General features: G+C 39.9%; 1 protein-coding gene across 1 annotated transcript; it reads left to right on the top strand.

Moving 5' to 3' along the window:
- The first annotated feature begins 4,367 nt into the window (after positions 1-4,367).
- Positions 4,368-16,502, top strand: LOC134064409 (interferon-induced protein with tetratricopeptide repeats 5-like). Its single transcript, XM_062520326.1, has 4 exons — positions 4,368-4,417; positions 5,070-5,763; positions 8,797-8,926; positions 16,426-16,502. The coding sequence occupies exons 1-4, from the start codon at positions 4,413-4,415 to the stop codon at positions 16,500-16,502; spliced, it is 906 nt and encodes a 301-aa protein (XP_062376310.1). The 5' UTR covers positions 4,368-4,412.
- Positions 16,503-18,196: the final 1,694 nt, after the last annotated feature.

Here is an 18,196-nt window from a genome sequence, read left to right as displayed (position 1 = left end):
TATGTAAACATCAACATCAGTTGAGGGCTGCAACTCCACTTTTTAAATGACAATATCCTGGCCAGACTGTGTTGTCAGTGATATCAGTATTTGAAATGAGCATGATTTCTTAATGTCTAGAGACATATCAGGGCCATTTTATGATTAATTGAAATACATTTCTTACATACGGTTCCTTTAAAGGTGCAGTCAGCAATTGTACTTGATTGCATTATAATCAACTGGACTCCATCTCCTCTTAGCAGATGGGCCTGTAACATGGACAATGCAATCAGAGAGCACTTATGGTATTGTAGTCATACAAGTACTTAAATAAACCCTTGCATCATCATGTTATGACATTATACTGTTGATGTCTCTCTCTATTTCAAGATAAATATTTGTTTCTGTTTCTACAGCTCTTCTAGTTCTGTTTCTGTTTCTCTAGAAACAAAAAGACAAGTCAGTGATGTATCACACAACTTGTTTTACTTGCCAGACAAGACCAGTCAAAGGTCACAAAACCGCCAGTTTTATTAAGCACTTGTGTTCACCATATTATAATGGTAAGCCTGTGTTACAGTAATAAGTCTCAATTTGTCACACATTAAAATCACAAATAACTAAAAGTGGGAATAGGTAATCATTACAAATCACAAGGGTACCACATCACTTGATATTTCATGTCTTATATGCCACACACAAATGCACTGCTTGCAACCATTGCTTTCTTTTGGTGTCATTGGTAGCTGGTCAGATCGCTTCCTTTTCGTTTGGCCATCCTGTCTGATATCATCTTGTGACTATGGTTTCTTCGTCCCACATCTGTTCATGTCCATATGGCTCTGGAGGTCAGACATGCCCTTCATGCATGCACTTCTTCATATGTGTTATATTCACTTTGCCTACAGTAGCTCCATTTTGAACATCTACCATTAATCCACCCATAAAATCAAGATGTTGATCAGTTAAAAGGGTGTTGCATTATGGGTGGCAACATGCAGCACTCTGGACCAGGGAACTATGAACCATCTTCATGCTCTCTGCATAGCACCTATACGAATGAAAGCAGAGATAGAGATGGCCCATGTCTTAGTGCTCTTGTCCAATACTAGACGCTGTCCCCTTATAATTCTAAGGGGACGATGTTACAACCTTTCGTGCCAATACTAACACTGCAAAGCAGAGATAGAGATGGCCTATGTGTTAGTGCTCTTGTCCAATACTAGACACTGTCCCCTTATAATTCTAAGGGGACGATGTTACAACCTTTCGTGCCAATACTAACACTGCAAAGCAGAGATAGAGATGGCCTATGTGTTAGTGCTCTTGTCCAATACTAGACACTGTCCCCTTATAATTCTAAGGGGACGATGTTACAACCTTTCGTGCCCATATTAACACTGCACAGTACCGTGATAATAAGCTGGACAAGACGCTTGTCATGCCACACAGGAAGAGCAGTGTGGAGGTCACTTCCTTATTCCAAACACATACTGGCTGAATCCCAATACCCTCTAAGCTATGAAACCTGAAAAACAGAATGAATCAACTTCATGTTTGGCCTGATGGCAGTTCAGTCTTTGAAAGTTCAGGGCTGAAGGGGGATGTTGATATTTACTCATTACTTACAATTGAATTATGTGGAAAAAGGAAACCAAACAAAGCCACAAAAGGGCATCGGAGAGGAAGGACAAGTGAAGTCGAGTTTCACCGCAACTAAAATTTGGAAGCTGTGTTACCAAAGGCCTAATTGTGTACAATGGAAAACAATGGTATTTTGCATGTCACGTAGTACTGAAATGGCCCTTTATATTGTACCTATGTGTTTCTACTTTATTAGCTGTAATCTATTAGGACACATTCAGTTCACTATACTACAGAGAAAGACCCTTTCAACAAGAAAAACAAAAACAGTGAGTGTTGTATTTGAAAAGGTCTATAGTTCAATACTGTGATTGGTTATCAGTGATGCTGTGTGTGACAAAGTGACATACTGATAGATTAAATATCTGTATTTCACGTATTTCAACTATGTTGTTTTTTTCTAATCAGAAGAGGGAGTCACATTTGACATACAGTATGTCTGTACACTTGGTTTAATAAGAAAAATTATGTTTGTATTTGAAGTATAATCAAAAAGATATTTACTGAATAACTGTAATATTCAATTATACATTATTTTCAATAGCTATAGTAAAGAAATACACAGCCATGTATGAAAAAGCATAATAAATGAATACGGTCAAGTTAATGCGGAAAAGATAAAAAAAAAAAACATGATTTTCAATAATCAGAAACAAGATATTCAATTTATACCTGGACTACTGAATGATGAAATATATAAACTCCAAAAGTATTGCAAATATAAGCACATGTATGTATGAATTAGCAAATGAATGTGGGTATGATTATCTTGTATTAGATACACCTAGAGCCTTAACGATTTGGAAAGAGAGATTTGATAAAGCAATATGAACATAAGCGGGCCATCAAAACGACATGTCACTGTAGGCAGCCTAGACTGCGAGATCTGTACACAAAAACAAGTGATATATTTTCATGATGCATGTGCATTGAACTGTGTTCACATACTGAGGATCACAGTATCCATTTGAAGGTAGAGGACAAAATTGTGTAGAGCCAAATGTCAGCATTTCCAATTTCTTCGTCCCCACAAGAGTTTAACAATTCAAAATTACTTTCACATAAAAAAAATGTCAAAATACTAGATCTCCTAATTTGGGCAAAGATGGTAGCTTTTTTTGTGGCCGAACTTCAGTGGTATAGCCAGCTGTGCCACAGCACCCTCCACGAATATACAATTCAACATCAATGTCTGTTTCATTTGAGGTTTTTTTTTATTTTTATTCTTTATAAATTGATTGATTTATGATAAAATATGTGTCTGTATTAGTTGTTGGTTTGATGCTTTTATAAAATGAAAATTTGAGTTTAACACCTTACGTTATATTTATCTTGAATTACACGTACCCCTAGAGCCAAAAATAATCTGAAAGAGAGATTGGGTAAAACAATCACAAACAGAAACTCTCCTTCCTTCGGCATCATGGCACGAATTCAGATTTCCCTTTATGGGTGTTTCCAGTGCTTAATTTGTAAAGTGGGAGGTGCCGGAACGCAGATGATGGGTGGATCCGGCGACTCAAAAATAAATAAATTAATAAATTAATAAATAAATAACTAAATAAATAAAGGGTAGCCTACGCGGGACGACGACGCACAAGGATTCTGTGTGCACTAGCCTACAATTAAACCAGTTACCGAGTGCGGAGACAGAGTGCAGATTCGCATATTTAAGGCTTTATTTCGCCAACACTGCAAGAAAGTAAGCTAGCCAAGGTTATTTTAACCACAACGGACAACGCTCAGAGTAAAAGGATGAACTCCAAACAAGCACACAATAGGCCTACTCACTCAAAGTTCGCCCATTAACTCTCCAAACACACGTTAACGCAACACAATATATTGAGAGTACCAGCAGAGAATAATTAAGACTTCATTTTACTTACACATATATCTTATTTGTCCAAAACAGCCCATACAGTATCCATAGATAGACACCTGCCTGCCTGCCTCTATTTCCCCACTCCTCAGATCCCGTGCAGATATGTCCTTTGGCAATCCATGATTTCACGTAGGGAATGGGATTGAACCGGGTAGCTTAAGCAGTGGGCCGACAAGGCCAATAGAGAGTTTTGAGGAGATGGTAGAGGGGGAAAGAGATGCTCTATTTGCTGCGCAAATCAAGTTAATCTGCGAAAAACCCCGCTCATGCACTTGAGATGGGGACAGTGTTGACCGCGGCCGAAAGGTCCGAACGAACCAGGCGCGCGGAAACCTCTTTTTGACCAAGGGTGCTGAATAACAAAATAATGAAGAATGTCCAACGATTTCTCCCTGCTATACATGTTTTGGATTTTGACTGCTAAATAGCCTACGTCATTAGCGCGGTGTACGGTTGAGGGCAAGACGTTTCATAGCCTGTCCTTTGCAACCACAAATTCTAATGTTCTACAAATGCGACAGCACCAGGCGCGTCGCTATAGGTGTTCTAAAGGTAAGGGGCTATACCTCGGCTGACCCTTCCATTTCTCGGGGGTCCGGGGGTTTTTCCCCCGGGAAAATTTTAAAATTGGGCTGTGAAAGATGCGATTTCAACATAGTTTGAGAAGGAAAGTAAGGCCAGGTCCCGGATCTCAAATTAAGCCTTGAATAGCTGCCGGATCCAACGTCGGAGGTTCCGGATCTTGTTCCGGCTTGTTCCGGCTCAAATTAAGCACTGGGTGTTTCCCTTGCAATGACAAAAACACCCTACATTATAAAGGTCCCATATTCTATACACCTGGCACAGCTTGGAAGAGACACCAGAGAGAACTACTACAGACCAGAAACTCTCCTACTTTCTCAACATGGCGTAAGTATATGATCTTTAAGTTTTTATGATCTCTAGAGTAATGCTTTGTCTTAACTTTAATCATCTTTATACAAAAGGGAGCATTTTCAGCTGTATTAAATGCAAACGTTTTTTTTACAATCTTGCAAACAGTATATTTTGATAGCACATTTGAATGTATGCACAAAGTATCAGTGATTCCATAGCACATGTTTCCAACTTCAATGAATGCTTCTTAATACTGTGGCACAAAATATTCAAAGTTGTGCTTTAACATTGATGTTCCTATACTAAGTAGATCTGAATGCCTACTTTCTGTACCGCCTGTATAACACAATTACGCTGAAACTACATAAATGCTTTAAAAATGTGATCAATTTCATTGAAATAACTTGATCAAATTGGGTTTTCACAGAATGAATCAGTTTCATATACCTAGACATTTTATTCATATGCAACCCCCCACCCTTTCTCTATATAATAAATGCTGATCTGTCCCTCTACCTGTCACTCTATCTCTCACCCCCCTCTCTCTCTATCTACATACTTCCACTGTCTTTCCACTGTCCCCCGCCCCTCCTTCTCTCTCTGTCTATCTATCATCTCTTGCCCTATCTCTTTCTCTCTCTCTCTCTCTCTCTCTCACTCACTCCTTTTCTTTCTCACTCTGTAGCTCAATACAGACTGATCTGCAGAGACAGCTGGACAGTGTTGAGTGCCACTTCACCTGGAACCTTAGTTGCAACGTTAGCATTCTTCACCGGCAGCAGGAGCGTCTGGAGGACCGCAGTCGACATGGCTGTACTTGGGAGGGCCATCTGTATAACCTGCTGGGTTACGTCGTCTACCACATCCAAGACTCTGCAGAGGAGGCACTGCTACACCTGCGACAGGCTGAGGTGGTGCTCAAAGAGCAAGAACCGGAGGGGAGAGGACCACGTCTGCTGGTCAACCAGGCTAACCTGGCCTGGGTGCACTACCACTTGGGGGAGCTGCCAGAGTGCCAGTCTTATCTGGAGGAAGTGACCCGGCTCCAGGAGGAATTCCCTGCTCCTCCAGGATGTGAACTGCATCCAGAGGTTTATGGGGAGAAAGGCTGGACTCTGGTGAAGTTTGAGCATGATTTTCAGAAACTAGCTGTAGCTAACTTTGAAATGGCTCTGAGAGGAGAGACAGATAGGAAAGAGTGGCACGTAGGCCTTGCTTTAGCCAAGTATAAAGTTTATTTTAATGAAGGGAATGAAGAGTTGAGAGGAGAAATCATTGAGCAAATTAAAATTGCAAAGACTAAAGATCCAGATAACCTGCGTATGTTAGCTATGTACTGGAATGCATTGGCGGATGTTGGGAAAAAGACAGAGGAGACTGTGAGAGAGGTTCATGAGCTAGCTCAGCAGCTGAATCCAGATCTTGATGGCCTTGGAGTCATTCTTCACTTCTTACGACTCCACGATTCACTGGATTCAGCCTTACAAGTTGGTGAGGAGATAGTGCAGAAACATCCCTTTGAAAGAGAGGCCAAAAAGCAGCTTGCTCTTTGTTATAAATGGAAGATTTTTGATATGCAAAACAGCTCGGATCTAAGTGCGCTGATGAGAAGAGGCATAGATATCTATGAAGAGGTCACCAGGCTTTACCCACACTATCTTAGAGGGAAAATAGACCTTGCAGGAATATATGCCAAATCTGGAAATGTGAAGAGAGCAGATGAAATCTATATGGATCTTCTCAGTAAGACAGACAAAATGGAGCTTGGAGCTCGACAGTTGTTATACAACAGGTATGGACAACATCTTAAATGTTGTAAAATATCATTCTCTGAATCCATTGATTACCACAAAAAGGCTGCAGAAATCCCTAAACAATCTCGGGAGAGGGAGAAGAGCATTCAAATTCTCAGGACAATTGTTAATCGTTGCACCCATCAAAGATGCAATGAAATCCGAGACTTTCTGTCAAAGATTGAATTGACCTGATTGCTCCTGATCTTCTCCCATAGTTGTAATGATTTAATATTTAGATATCTCCTCTTGAGACTATAAATAAATATGGATAAAAAAATATGCAAACCTGACTGAAAATACCATCATTACTATCCTTATACACTGAAAATATGCTTAAAATTCATACAGAAAAATCATTAGATTTATAATCCAGTGACCTGCTGTTTTGTCACTGTAACATTACATCCTGTGTTGTAGTCTGTATGCCTTGTGTCTGTACATCTACTGGAGTGAGTTGATGATATCTGACGGTGTACTCTGCTCCTCTCCACTCGTATTGGCAATCAGGAATTACATGGCCAACAAATCCCAGTGGCCCACCACATCTATAGGCCAGTAGACCATTAAATCCAAGTTTTCCCAAGCACTGTCTCTCTCATAGTACTGTCTCTCTGGCTGGTCCTAGGAGACAAGTCCAGGACACCTGTCCCCTGTTCCACTTTCCCCATTTGGGTACATCTAATTAATCAAAGAGCATATATAGTAAGCTGCCAGAGTGGTCATCAGTAAAGCCAAAGATGTTAAAAGGTGGTGAAATATTTTATAAAAATGTAATTTCTGCTTAATACATAGAAAACATTTCACCAGACAGTTGCAATATAACTGTCAAATTACATTTATATTTATTATATTTTATTTCTTACATTTTATATAACTTACTGCCCAAACTCATAATTGAAGAAATAAACTATTTATCTATCTGAGTGTGGATTTATATAACTGCATGTATTGAACATACATAATCACACAGCCCTGTATATTTTAATGGATTATGTCAGGAATTGTCATTTAGTTTCTATTTTGAGTCATGGGGTGGATACCTAGAATGCACGACACAAACATATTTTAGATGCATAGTGTACATGCCCATCATAGCTTTGTGTTTGTTCAGTTTCGTTTTACCAAGAAGTGGCACCAGGTAGAAGAGCCACTGAGAACAAACTGAGACGAAGGCATCTGCCAAATCCAATAACCATTAAATAAGAACATACATTTCTTTATCTTATCATCAGGGCAAACATTCTATTGACCTATTACTTTATTCCATTGTGATGTCCTTGTATGGGTGTGGCCCTAAAACATGATACATACCTTGTATAGAAATAGAAAGAGACATGGCAGGAGCTACAATGGGCAGAAACTTTTCTACCTTTGTCAGCATGGCATAAAGTCTGAATTCCCATACAGTAATTTCCCGCATATAAGCCGCATTGTGTATAAACCGCAGGACAGTGTTTTATGCAAGTTAAAAGAAACAAAACCATATTAACACCATATTAACTGCCCCCCTGTATTGACCTCATAGTTGAAGAAATTTTGCAAAATCAATGTATAAGCCGCGGCTAATAGGTGGGAAATTACGGTAATAGGATTGGCCCTTAGAAGAGACATCTGGAGCCACCACGGACAGAAACTCTCCTACCTTTGTCAACATGGCATAAGTTCTATGATCTTTGTAAATAATGCCTTAAGGGGTACCCCCCGGGTCTTTGAACTTAAACATAAGGGTCATTGTGTGTGTGTGTGTGTGTGTGTGTGTGTGTGTGTGTGTGTGTGTGTGTGTGTGTGTGTGTGTGTGTGTGTGGATCAGTTAGCTTGTTTACCCCGCAAATGGGACATTCTACCAGAAAAGTACATTTGCACTACCATGCCTTGTGGTTGCACTCAAGATCAATCACTTGCAACAGTGAGCGGGAATACACCCTTCGTATGTGCTAACTGCATGTGTATTAGCACATAATATGGTATAGATAAACTTAACAGGCAATCTGAAAATGTAAGAAATCTTTCACAATATGAAATCACAAACAATATCAGCAGGTAGGCCTATCGATGCATATGCTTCAAAATCCTTCATTAATTCCAACCATGAAAAAGACCATGATAACATTAATAATCTACACTTATTCAAAAAGGAACTTCTGTACCTCCTCTTCTCTTTCATCAGCAAGGTAATTTGGAAAACATGGGGAGCCATCGCTGTCCAAATTGGCATTATGTAGTTAAAATCTAGGCAATGCATTATGTGGTTAAAATCTTGAGAAGTAATAAATGCTTTCATATTATGAAATCACACTTTAGTTACAACTGTTGTGTATCGTTTTTTTTTTTTTTTTTTCTGTCAGGTTTTGCTTACCTTTTATGTAGATAATTTGCAAATTTTACTCCAAACATTCATAATATCACATTTGCTGAAAATTAAGTTCTTTATCTTCCCTCAGTGCCTTTGATCTGCAAGGTCATTTGGAAAACTTGGCGTGCCATTTCAACTGGCAGTTAGACTGTAGCCGATCTAGGCTTGAGAAACTCCACCAAGATCTCCAGGATCGCCTTCACACTGGATGCACCTGGATGGGCCAGTTGCGCAACCTTCTTGGATACGTCCTTCATGTTCAGGGCTCCAGTGACGAGGCCTTGACCTGCCTGAGGAAAGCAGAGAAGATGATCAGAGAGCAGGGGGAAGAAGAGAAAGACTGCCTCCTGCTGGTGAACCAGGCAAACCTCGCCTGGGTGCACTACTTGAGGGGTGAGCTAGCAGAGAGCCAATCTTATCTGGAAGAAGTGACTCGACTTCAGGAAGCGCTACCTGTCCCATCTGGTTCCCTAGTTCATCCAGAGTTTAGTGCACAGAAAGGTTGGAGTCTGTTGAAGTTTGAGAGAAGCCACAAAAAACAAGCAATAGAGTGCTTCAAAATGGCCTTGGTAGGTAATCCCCAGAAAAGACTCTTCCACAAAGGCCTTGCTCTTGCCATGGAAAAGGGTTACACAAGATCAGAAGTCACCCCAGAATTGCAAAGTAAAATCGTAACAAAGCTCAGGGTTGCAAAACAGATGTATGGAAAGGACATATGTATAGCAGCAATGTATATGATTAATTCACTTCCCAACAGTGGGGAGAAAGAGGGGGCTCGAGTAGAAGCAAACAAACTGGTGGAAAGACTCATTGCCTCTAAGTGTCTTGATGGTCTCAACAATGTCCTGTATCTACTCATGATTCACTTCAATGAATATGGCAAAGCCATAAGGGTTGCGGAGAAAATGTTGGAATTATTTCCAGATTCAACCAGAGCAAAGAGGCACCTCGCTAACAGCTTGAGACGGAAGGTCTTTTTGGTTTGGAAGAAAACTGAGGAGAGAACAGCTTTGGCAATGAGGGCCATAGCCCTTTATGAGGAGGTGAACACTCCGCATTCTGTTAAGGGCAGTTGCAGACTTGCAGTAATGCATGCAAAAGTAGGCAATACTAAAGCTGCAGATCACATCTTCCAAAGCCTTTTAGATCAAGAACATCTCAGTGATGTGGAGAAGCAACTCCTGTACTTTGAATATGGTGGCTATCTTAACTGGGAGAGAAAAATGACCTCTAAGGCAATAGACATGTACATAAAAGCAGTGCAGGTCCCTGTAAGCTCTGACAACAAAGAGAAGTCTTTTCAAAGACTTGAGTCAATTGTCAAATCTGGGAGACATGATGAAGATGTGATGAAATCTGTGTCCTGCTTGATCTACCATTGGCTGCACGAATAATGGAGAACAACATTTAACATTTTTGGTCGGGAAGCTTGGTGTGGACTTGTTGTGCAGCAAATATGCTCGAACCAGAGCTGTTCAGAGTCAAATATTAGCTTTCAGTATGGATCGATGTGATTTTTTTCTGACATTTAAATAAAAAAAAAAAGGGGTTTTATTGTTCCCGGTTCATTCCTAACAAAAACGTTGTTGCTAAAAAGGTAGACATTACAATTTTGCCATCATGTCTGTTGTACAAGATTGACAGAGCAATAACCGGTGATCTGTTTGGAGGGGATGATGGTGTTGAATGCTTACTGTAAATAAAGTCAATAAACAGCATTCTTAACCTGACGTCGTCATTCTTGTAGGAGTGCTACTGCTCCATTGGGATGTGATTATAGTGCGTAATATTCAAATGACACAGGGGTTCTCTTTCTCCACAAATGTCTTAACAGTGGTTTCTGGACACACCCTCACCGTGACAGCGCCATGGAGAGGCAGGCACACAGGAGGATGACGAGAGATAAACAACACCGTCGTTAGACAAAGACATAAACATACATAAACAAAGAAAAGTAATGTCTTTGCTTTCTGCTTTCTCTAACTGAGGGCGTTTGGCCCTTCTCGGCCACCGCACCATCGAGGTAAAAAACATCACCAAGTCACCGCAAGCAGCAAGCAGATTGCAAACTTTGTGTGGACTGAACCATTTTGCTCTTTTCTTAACCTTTATATGCATAGGCTACCAATACCTACACTCTTCCATGAGTGGGGTCAAAAATGACCCCAATTAGAATGCATGCGTTTTTTGCTGTAAACTCAAATAATGTCTCTCATTTTGGTTAAAGATGATGATTTTTATTATATATTTGTCTAAAATGTTTTTATTTCATGTTGGACATATTGATGCATCACTTTTTATTAACATTTTATTACAAAACAGCTTTTAGATAGGCAAAAAAGGTAAACATCCTAAAATTATCTCAACATAGGTGAATAGGGTAAAATGTTTAACTTAGAGATATCTTCATGAAACTTTACCAGTTGAATACTCACATAAATAGGAGAAAAAAACGTATTGCAAGTTTTCTGTATTTATGTTTAAATATGCTAATTAGGTAATGCCTAATTAAATATGCGCTAATTTGCATATATGTTTTGATGCAAAGAATCTGACCATTGGAAAAAGCCAGGTTGAAAATATTTTTTTTGTAGTGTTAATACATCAAATAAAAAAACATTTACAGAGGTGATTATGAATATCTTCTTTTGTTATCCAGTAAATCAGAAGGTACTGCCAATTGGCTTAAAAAAAATTGATTTTTGCCCTATTTTTAGGCATAAAAAGTCATACAAATCAGGCCAAGAACGCTATATCAACAAATCCCTCTGTAAATATCGCTTGGTGAATTCTGCTTCACAATTATAGGAAGAGCGGACATCGAAGGATCAAAAAGCGACGTCGCTATGAATGCTTGGCCGCCACATTATATGATGATACTTAGATTTATGTTGTTGTGTAAAAATAGCCTTCAGGATGGTGAAACTGCTGACATGAGATGTGATAATCAACAGTAAATGTATACCTGACTGCCACAGTTGATAAAAATCAAAAGATCCTAGGGTTAACTTTTGAAATTCCATAGAAAATGCTTGGGGTCATTTTTGACCCCACCTATGCGGATCGGTGGTACTGATACAAAACATTAAATTACTTTAAAAATATAACAGTTAGACACAAATCCAAATGGCCTCATGTCAAAGACAACCTATTTGAGGAATACATAGAAGGTTAAATGAAAAAAAATTAAAATGAAGAAGATACTGGGTCATTCCACCTCAATTCAACGGATTTTAGAGAAAATTTCTGCTTGACCATCTCAGATTTGCTTCAAACTTTTACCATCTAAAGAGTAACCATTTAAACTAACTTAGCCAAAATATTAGATCGGTATACCTAATACATCCAGAGAAAAACATTTTTGAACATGGTACCCCCCTTCTGATTTTTGGCACATTGGCGCCCTCATCTAAATCTGCAGCAAAGTTCAGATGTCATTATCTCAAACAGCGTTCAAGCTAAAGACTTCAAATTTTCTGTGAATAATTATTGCTACCTATAGATTCCACATATTCATTCGTAAGTCGTATGTGTTGACACTGACTGTGTTTCAATCTTGTGAAATCAGAAGAAAAATGGCAGATTTCTTTCACACCCCCACATTGGGTGCCCCATTACACCATTTGTAAACAAAATGTTTGGCAAATGGTTATGTCTCTCTACAGAAGTGTTTAAGCTGTCTTTGAAAAAGTAATGAAGAGGTGTCTATATTGCTTTTTGTTGGAAGTATTGTAACACAAAACTGAAAAACAATCAATTTGGATAATATTGTATCTCCCCATTACAGAGGTATGACAAGCTATACCAATGAATTGAACACATCTCCAGAAAGAGTATGGAATGGGCTTTCAGACTGTGAAATTTCAAGATGGTATTATGGCTATGGTTATTGAAATGTTATTTTTGAAATATTGGTCTACTATAACAACACATTGCTGATATCCATGAACAGTGACATCTAGTGGCATTAAATAGTGACAGCAGCAGTTTATTTCGGAAATACAGGAAATATTTTATTAGTTCATCACTCAGCAAGTAAATGAAAATATAAATGTTTAACAGTATGAGACATAAACATCTGATACTCAGGAATAAGACAAGGATATGAAATCATTAAATAATAGCACAAAAAAGCAACGCTAATTGTTGTAATAGACCAATATTTAAAAAAATGTTTTTTAATAACTGCAGCCATAATACCATCTTGAAATTTCACAGTCTGAAAGCCCATTTCATACTCTTTCTGGAGATGTGTTCAATTCATTGGTATAGCGTGTCATACCTCTGTAATGGGGAGATACAATATCATCCAAATTGATTATTTTTCAGTTTTGTGTTACAATACTTCCAACAAAAAAGCAATATAGACACCTCTTAATTACTTTTTCAAAGACAGCTTAAACACTTCTGTAGAGAGACATAACCATTTGTCAAACATTTTGTTTACAAATTGTGTAATGGAGCACCCAATGTGGGGGTTGAAAAAAAATCTGCCATTTTTCTTCTGATTTCACAAGATTGAAACACAGTCAGTATCAATACATACGGCCTACAAATGAATATGTGGAATCTATAGGTAGCAATCATTATTCCCAGAAAATTTGAAGTCTTTAGCTTGAACACTTTTTGAGATAATGACATCTGAACGTTGCTGCAGATTTAGATGAGGGCGCCAATGTGCCAAAAATCAGAAGGGGGGTACCATGTTCAAAAACGTTTTTCTCTGGATGTATTAGGTATACCAATCTAATATTTTGGCTAAGTCAGTTTAAATGGTTACTCTTCAGGTGGTAAAATTTTGAAGGAAATCTGAGATGGTCAAGCAGAAGGCATTTGTTGAATTGAGGTGGAATGACCCTACTGCAAGAAAACAACCTCTGGGGTCATTTTTGACCCCACTTATGCATCTAAGGGTTAAAGGGGTGTTCACAGAGTAGTGACAGTAGTCTTTACTTTTTTGGAATAAAATAATATACCTATCTATAAAATGTATGTATTAATATATATATATTTTATTATTATTATTCTATATATTTTTTTTTTAAGTGTAGCTGGACGAAGTAGACTCGTGACCTTGCTTTACTAATCTCTACTCGTGGTTTTTCTGGAGCTGCGACTGCACTACGTACTGTAAGTTTATATCTGAGTAGTTGCATGAGAGCTTCGTGTTGTTAAGGGAATTGTTTATGTAGTTGTCATAGTTACAAGTTGATCCTAAGTAGTGGGTGGGTAGTCGATATTGTTTGCATTACGGCCGTCTGTTTAATTGCGCTGAGACTGGCCTTGGTCTTGTGAGTTTTTCGCGGGGGTGGTATTTTTAAGTGTAGCTGGACGAAGTAGACTCGTGACCTTGCTTTACTAATCTCTACTCGTGGTTTTTCTGGAGCTGCGTCTGCACTACGTACTGTAAGTTTATATCTGAGTAGTTGCATGAGAGCTTCGTGTTGTTAAGGGAATTGTTTATGTAGTTGTCATAGTTACAAGTTGATCCTAAGTAGTGGGTGGGTAGTCGATATTGTTTGCATTACGGCCGTCTGTTTAATTGCGCTGAGACTGGCCTTGGTCTTGTGAGTTTTTCGCGGGGGTGGTATTTTTAAGTGTAGCTGGACGAAGTAGACTCGTGACCTTGCTTTACTAATCTCTACTCGTGGTTTTTCTGGAGCTGCGTCTGCACTACGTACTGTAAGTTTATATCTGAGTAGTTGCATGAGAGCTTCGTGTTGTTAAGGGAATTGTTTATGTAGTTGTCATAGTTACAAGTTGATCCTAAGTAGTGGGTGGGTAGTCGATATTGTTTGCATTACGGCCGTCTGTTTAATTGCGCTGAGACTGGCCTTGGTCTTGTGAGTTTTTCGCGGGGGTGGTATTTTTAAGTGTAGCTGGACGAAGTAGACTCGTGACCTTGCTTTACTAATCTCTACTCGTGGTTTTTCTGGAGCTGCGTCTGCACTACGTACTGTAAGTTTATATCTGAGTAGTTGCATGAGAGCTTCGTGTTGTTAAGGGAATTGTTTATGTAGTTGTCATAGTTACAAGTTGATCCTAAGTAGTGGGTGGGTAGTCGATATTGTTTGCATTACGGCCGTCTGTTTAATTGCGCTGAGACTGGCCTTGGTCTTGTGAGTTTTTCGCGGGGGTGGTATTTTTAAGTGTAGCTGGACGAAGTAGACTCGTGACCTTGCTTTACTAATCTCTACTCGTGGTTTTTCTGGAGCTGCGTCTGCACTACGTACTGTAAGTTTATATCTGAGTAGTTGCATGAGAGCTTCGTGTTGTTAAGGGAATTGTTTATGTAGTTGTCATAGTTACAAGTTGATCCTAAGTAGTGGGTGGGTAGTCGATATTGTTTGCATTACGGCCGTCTGTTTAATTGCGCTGAGACTGGCCTTGGTCTTGTGAGTTTTTCGCGGGGGTGGTATTTTTAAGTGTAGCTGGACGAAGTAGACTCGTGACCTTGCTTTACTAATCTCTACTCGTGGTTTTTCTGGAGCTGCGTCTGCACTACGTACTGTAAGTTTATATCTGAGTAGTTGCATGAGAGCTTCGTGTTGTTAAGGGAATTGTTTATGTAGTTGTCATAGTTACAAGTTGATCCTAAGTAGTGGGTGGGTAGTCGATATTGTTTGCATTACGGCCGTCTGTTTAATTGCGCTGAGACTGGCCTTGGTCTTGTGAGTTTTTCGCGGGGGTGGTATTTTTAAGTGTAGCTGGACGAAGTAGACTCGTGACCTTGCTTTACTAATCTCTACTCGTGGTTTTTCTGGAGCTGCGTCTGCACTACGTACTGTAAGTTTATATCTGAGTAGTTGCATGAGAGCTTCGTGTTGTTAAGGGAATTGTTTATGTAGTTGTCATAGTTACAAGTTGATCCTAAGTAGTGGGTGGGTAGTCGATATTGTTTGCATTACGGCCGTCTGTTTAATTGCGCTGAGACTGGCCTTGGTCTTGTGAGTTTTTCGCGGGGGTGGTATTTTTAAGTGTAGCTGGACGAAGTAGACTCGTGACCTTGCTTTACTAATCTCTACTCGTGGTTTTTCTGGAGCTGCGTCTGCACTACGTACTGTAAGTTTATATCTGAGTAGTTGCATGAGAGCTTCGTGTTGTTAAGGGAATTGTTTATGTAGTTGTCATAGTTACAAGTTGATCCTAAGTAGTGGGTGGGTAGTCGATATTGTTTGCATTACGGCCGTCTGTTTAATTGCGCTGAGACTGGCCTTGGTCTTGTGAGTTTTTCGCGGGGGTGGTATTTTTAAGTGTAGCTGGACGAAGTAGACTCGTGACCTTGCTTTACTAATCTCTACTCGTGGTTTTTCTGGAGCTGCGTCTGCACTACGTACTGTAAGTTTATATCTGAGTAGTTGCATGAGAGCTTCGTGTTGTTAAGGGAATTGTTTATGTAGTTGTCATAGTTACAAGTTGATCCTAAGTAGTGGGTGGGTAGTCGATATTGTTTGCATTACGGCCGTCTGTTTAATTGCGCTGAGACTGGCCTTGGTCTTGTGAGTTTTTCGCGGGGGTGGTATTTTTAAGTGTAGCTGGACGAAGTAGACTCGTGACCTTGCTTTACTAATCTCTACTCGTGGTTTTTCTGGAGCTGCGTCTGCACTACGTACTGTAAGTTTATATCTGAGTAGTTGCATGAGAGCTTCGTGTTGTTAAGGGAATTGTTTATGTAGTTGTCATAGTTACAAGTTGATCCTAAGTAGTGGGTGGGTAGTCGATATTGTTTGCATTACGGCCGTCTGTTTAATTGCGCTGAGACTGGCCTTGGTCTTGTGAGTTTTTCGAGGGGGTGGTCTTCAGCTAATTCAACTAGGAGTATTTAAAGTGGCTTTTGTGCTGGAGCGTCAGCGGAAGCGTCAGCTCTCGTGTGAATCCGTCCTCGTGTGAAGACTTACTCGTGTCAAGACGAATTGAGTCTACCTGCGACGAGTCCACCGAGCAAGGACACAAGGCACCTCTCAGATAAGTTCACTCTTGTCTCACCTTGTCTTGTTATCTGCCATCCTACTGGTAATAATGTGCATTCAACATAAACAAGTTTATATGCGCTCTAATGCCGTAAGGCAACAAGCTTCATATCCTACTTTTTCTATGGGGCTGTGGAATTGCCAATCTGCAGTGAACAAAGCTAATTTCATTCCTGCTCTGGCCTCACAGCTATCACTTCAGTTGGTTGCGCTTACAGAGACATGGATTAGGCCAGAAAATACTGCTACACCTGCAGCGTTGTCGACCAATTATGCTTTTTCGCATACCTGTCGCTCCTCTGGTAGAGGAGGCGGGGCAGGCTTTCTGATCTCTGATGACTGGAGGTTTACTCAGTTGCTATCGACTCAAAACCACAGCTCATTTGAATATCATGCCATCATGATAACTGAACCATACAAATTATACTTGGTGGTTATTTATCGCCCTCCAGGACAGCTTGGCAACTTTGTGAATGAGTTGGACATTCTACTGTCTGCTATTCCAATGGATACGTGCCCTCTGTTGATCCTTGGTGATTTTAACATTCATCTGGACAACTCCTCTTCAGTTGACTTCCTGTCCTTACTCTCCTCCTTTAGTATAACACGTGTTCACAGTCCTCCTACTCACAAGGCTGGTAAGGATCTTGATATGATTCTGCTACGTAACTGTACTGCAGACAACGTTTGGGTTAATCCTCTACATGTATCAGATCATTACTTCATTAGATTCTCTGTGCGTCTCCTTGATAACCCTACAGTTCCTGCTCCGACGATGTCATTCCGACGGAACCTCAGAAGCCTCTCAAGTGAACATTTTGCAACATTAGTAACTTCTGCTCTACCTATTCCAAGCTCATTCTCATCACTTGAGGTTAATGATGCTACAGACACTCTTTGCTCTACACTGGCATCCTGTCTGAATGCAGCATGTCCTCTTTCCACAAGACCCACTCGTTCTAAACCTCGCCATCCATGGCTGACAAACAGTATACGCTCAGTACGCAAGGAACTTAGAGCTGCTGAAAGGAAATGGCGTAAATCTGGAGATAGAAATGATCTTAGTAAATACCAGTCTATGCTATCATCTTTTTCATCCACTGTCACACTTGCAAAAAGAACATATTATCAGAGTAAGATTGAGAACGCCACTGACAGCAGAAAACTTTTTGCTATGTTCAAGTCTCTTCTCAATCCTCCACCACCGCCATCAGCTACTTCACTGTCAGCAGATGACTTTGCAACATTTTTCACTGAGAAAGTTGCTAAGATAAGTGCTCAGTTTGATGACCCTATAAGAAGGACTCTGCCTGGTGTTAGCATGATGCCATCATTGGACTTTTTCTCTCCTCTTGATGAGGAAGCGGTCTCTCAACTGCTTCAGCGAAGCCGTCCAACAACATGCCCTTTGGATCCTGTCCCGTCTACTCTCCTGCAGTCTATAGCACCCGCTATTATACCGGCAGTCACACATGTATTTAATACTTCACTCAGTTCTGGAATAGTTCCTTCTTCTTTTAAACAGGCAAGAATTACGCCTTTGCTGAAGAAAAGTACACTTAATTCAACTGATGTGAAGAACTACAGACCTGTCTCCCTTCTTCCTTTCTTGTCAAAGGTTTTGGAGAAAGTGGTCTTCAAGCAAATGTGTGACTTCCTCTATCAGAATAACCTACTAGACCCTATGCAGTCT

The sequence above is a fragment of the Sardina pilchardus genome, chromosome 18 (assembly GCF_963854185.1).
Source record: "Sardina pilchardus chromosome 18, fSarPil1.1, whole genome shotgun sequence".
Taxonomy (NCBI): domain Eukaryota; kingdom Metazoa; phylum Chordata; class Actinopteri; order Clupeiformes; family Clupeidae; genus Sardina; species Sardina pilchardus.
This window is presented reverse-complemented; position numbering and strand designations above follow the sequence as displayed.

Bases quoted from the DNA above. Each gene is read 5' to 3' on its own strand.
- LOC134064409 (XM_062520326.1), top strand. The intron at 5,764-8,796 runs GTGAGAGAGGTT...CTTCATGTTCAG, and splicing joins GGAAAAAGACAGAGGAGACT to GGCTCCAGTGACGAGGCCTT. The intron at 8,927-16,425 runs GTGAGCTAGCAG...CCTCGTGTGAAG, and splicing joins CTGGGTGCACTACTTGAGGG to ACTTACTCGTGTCAAGACGA.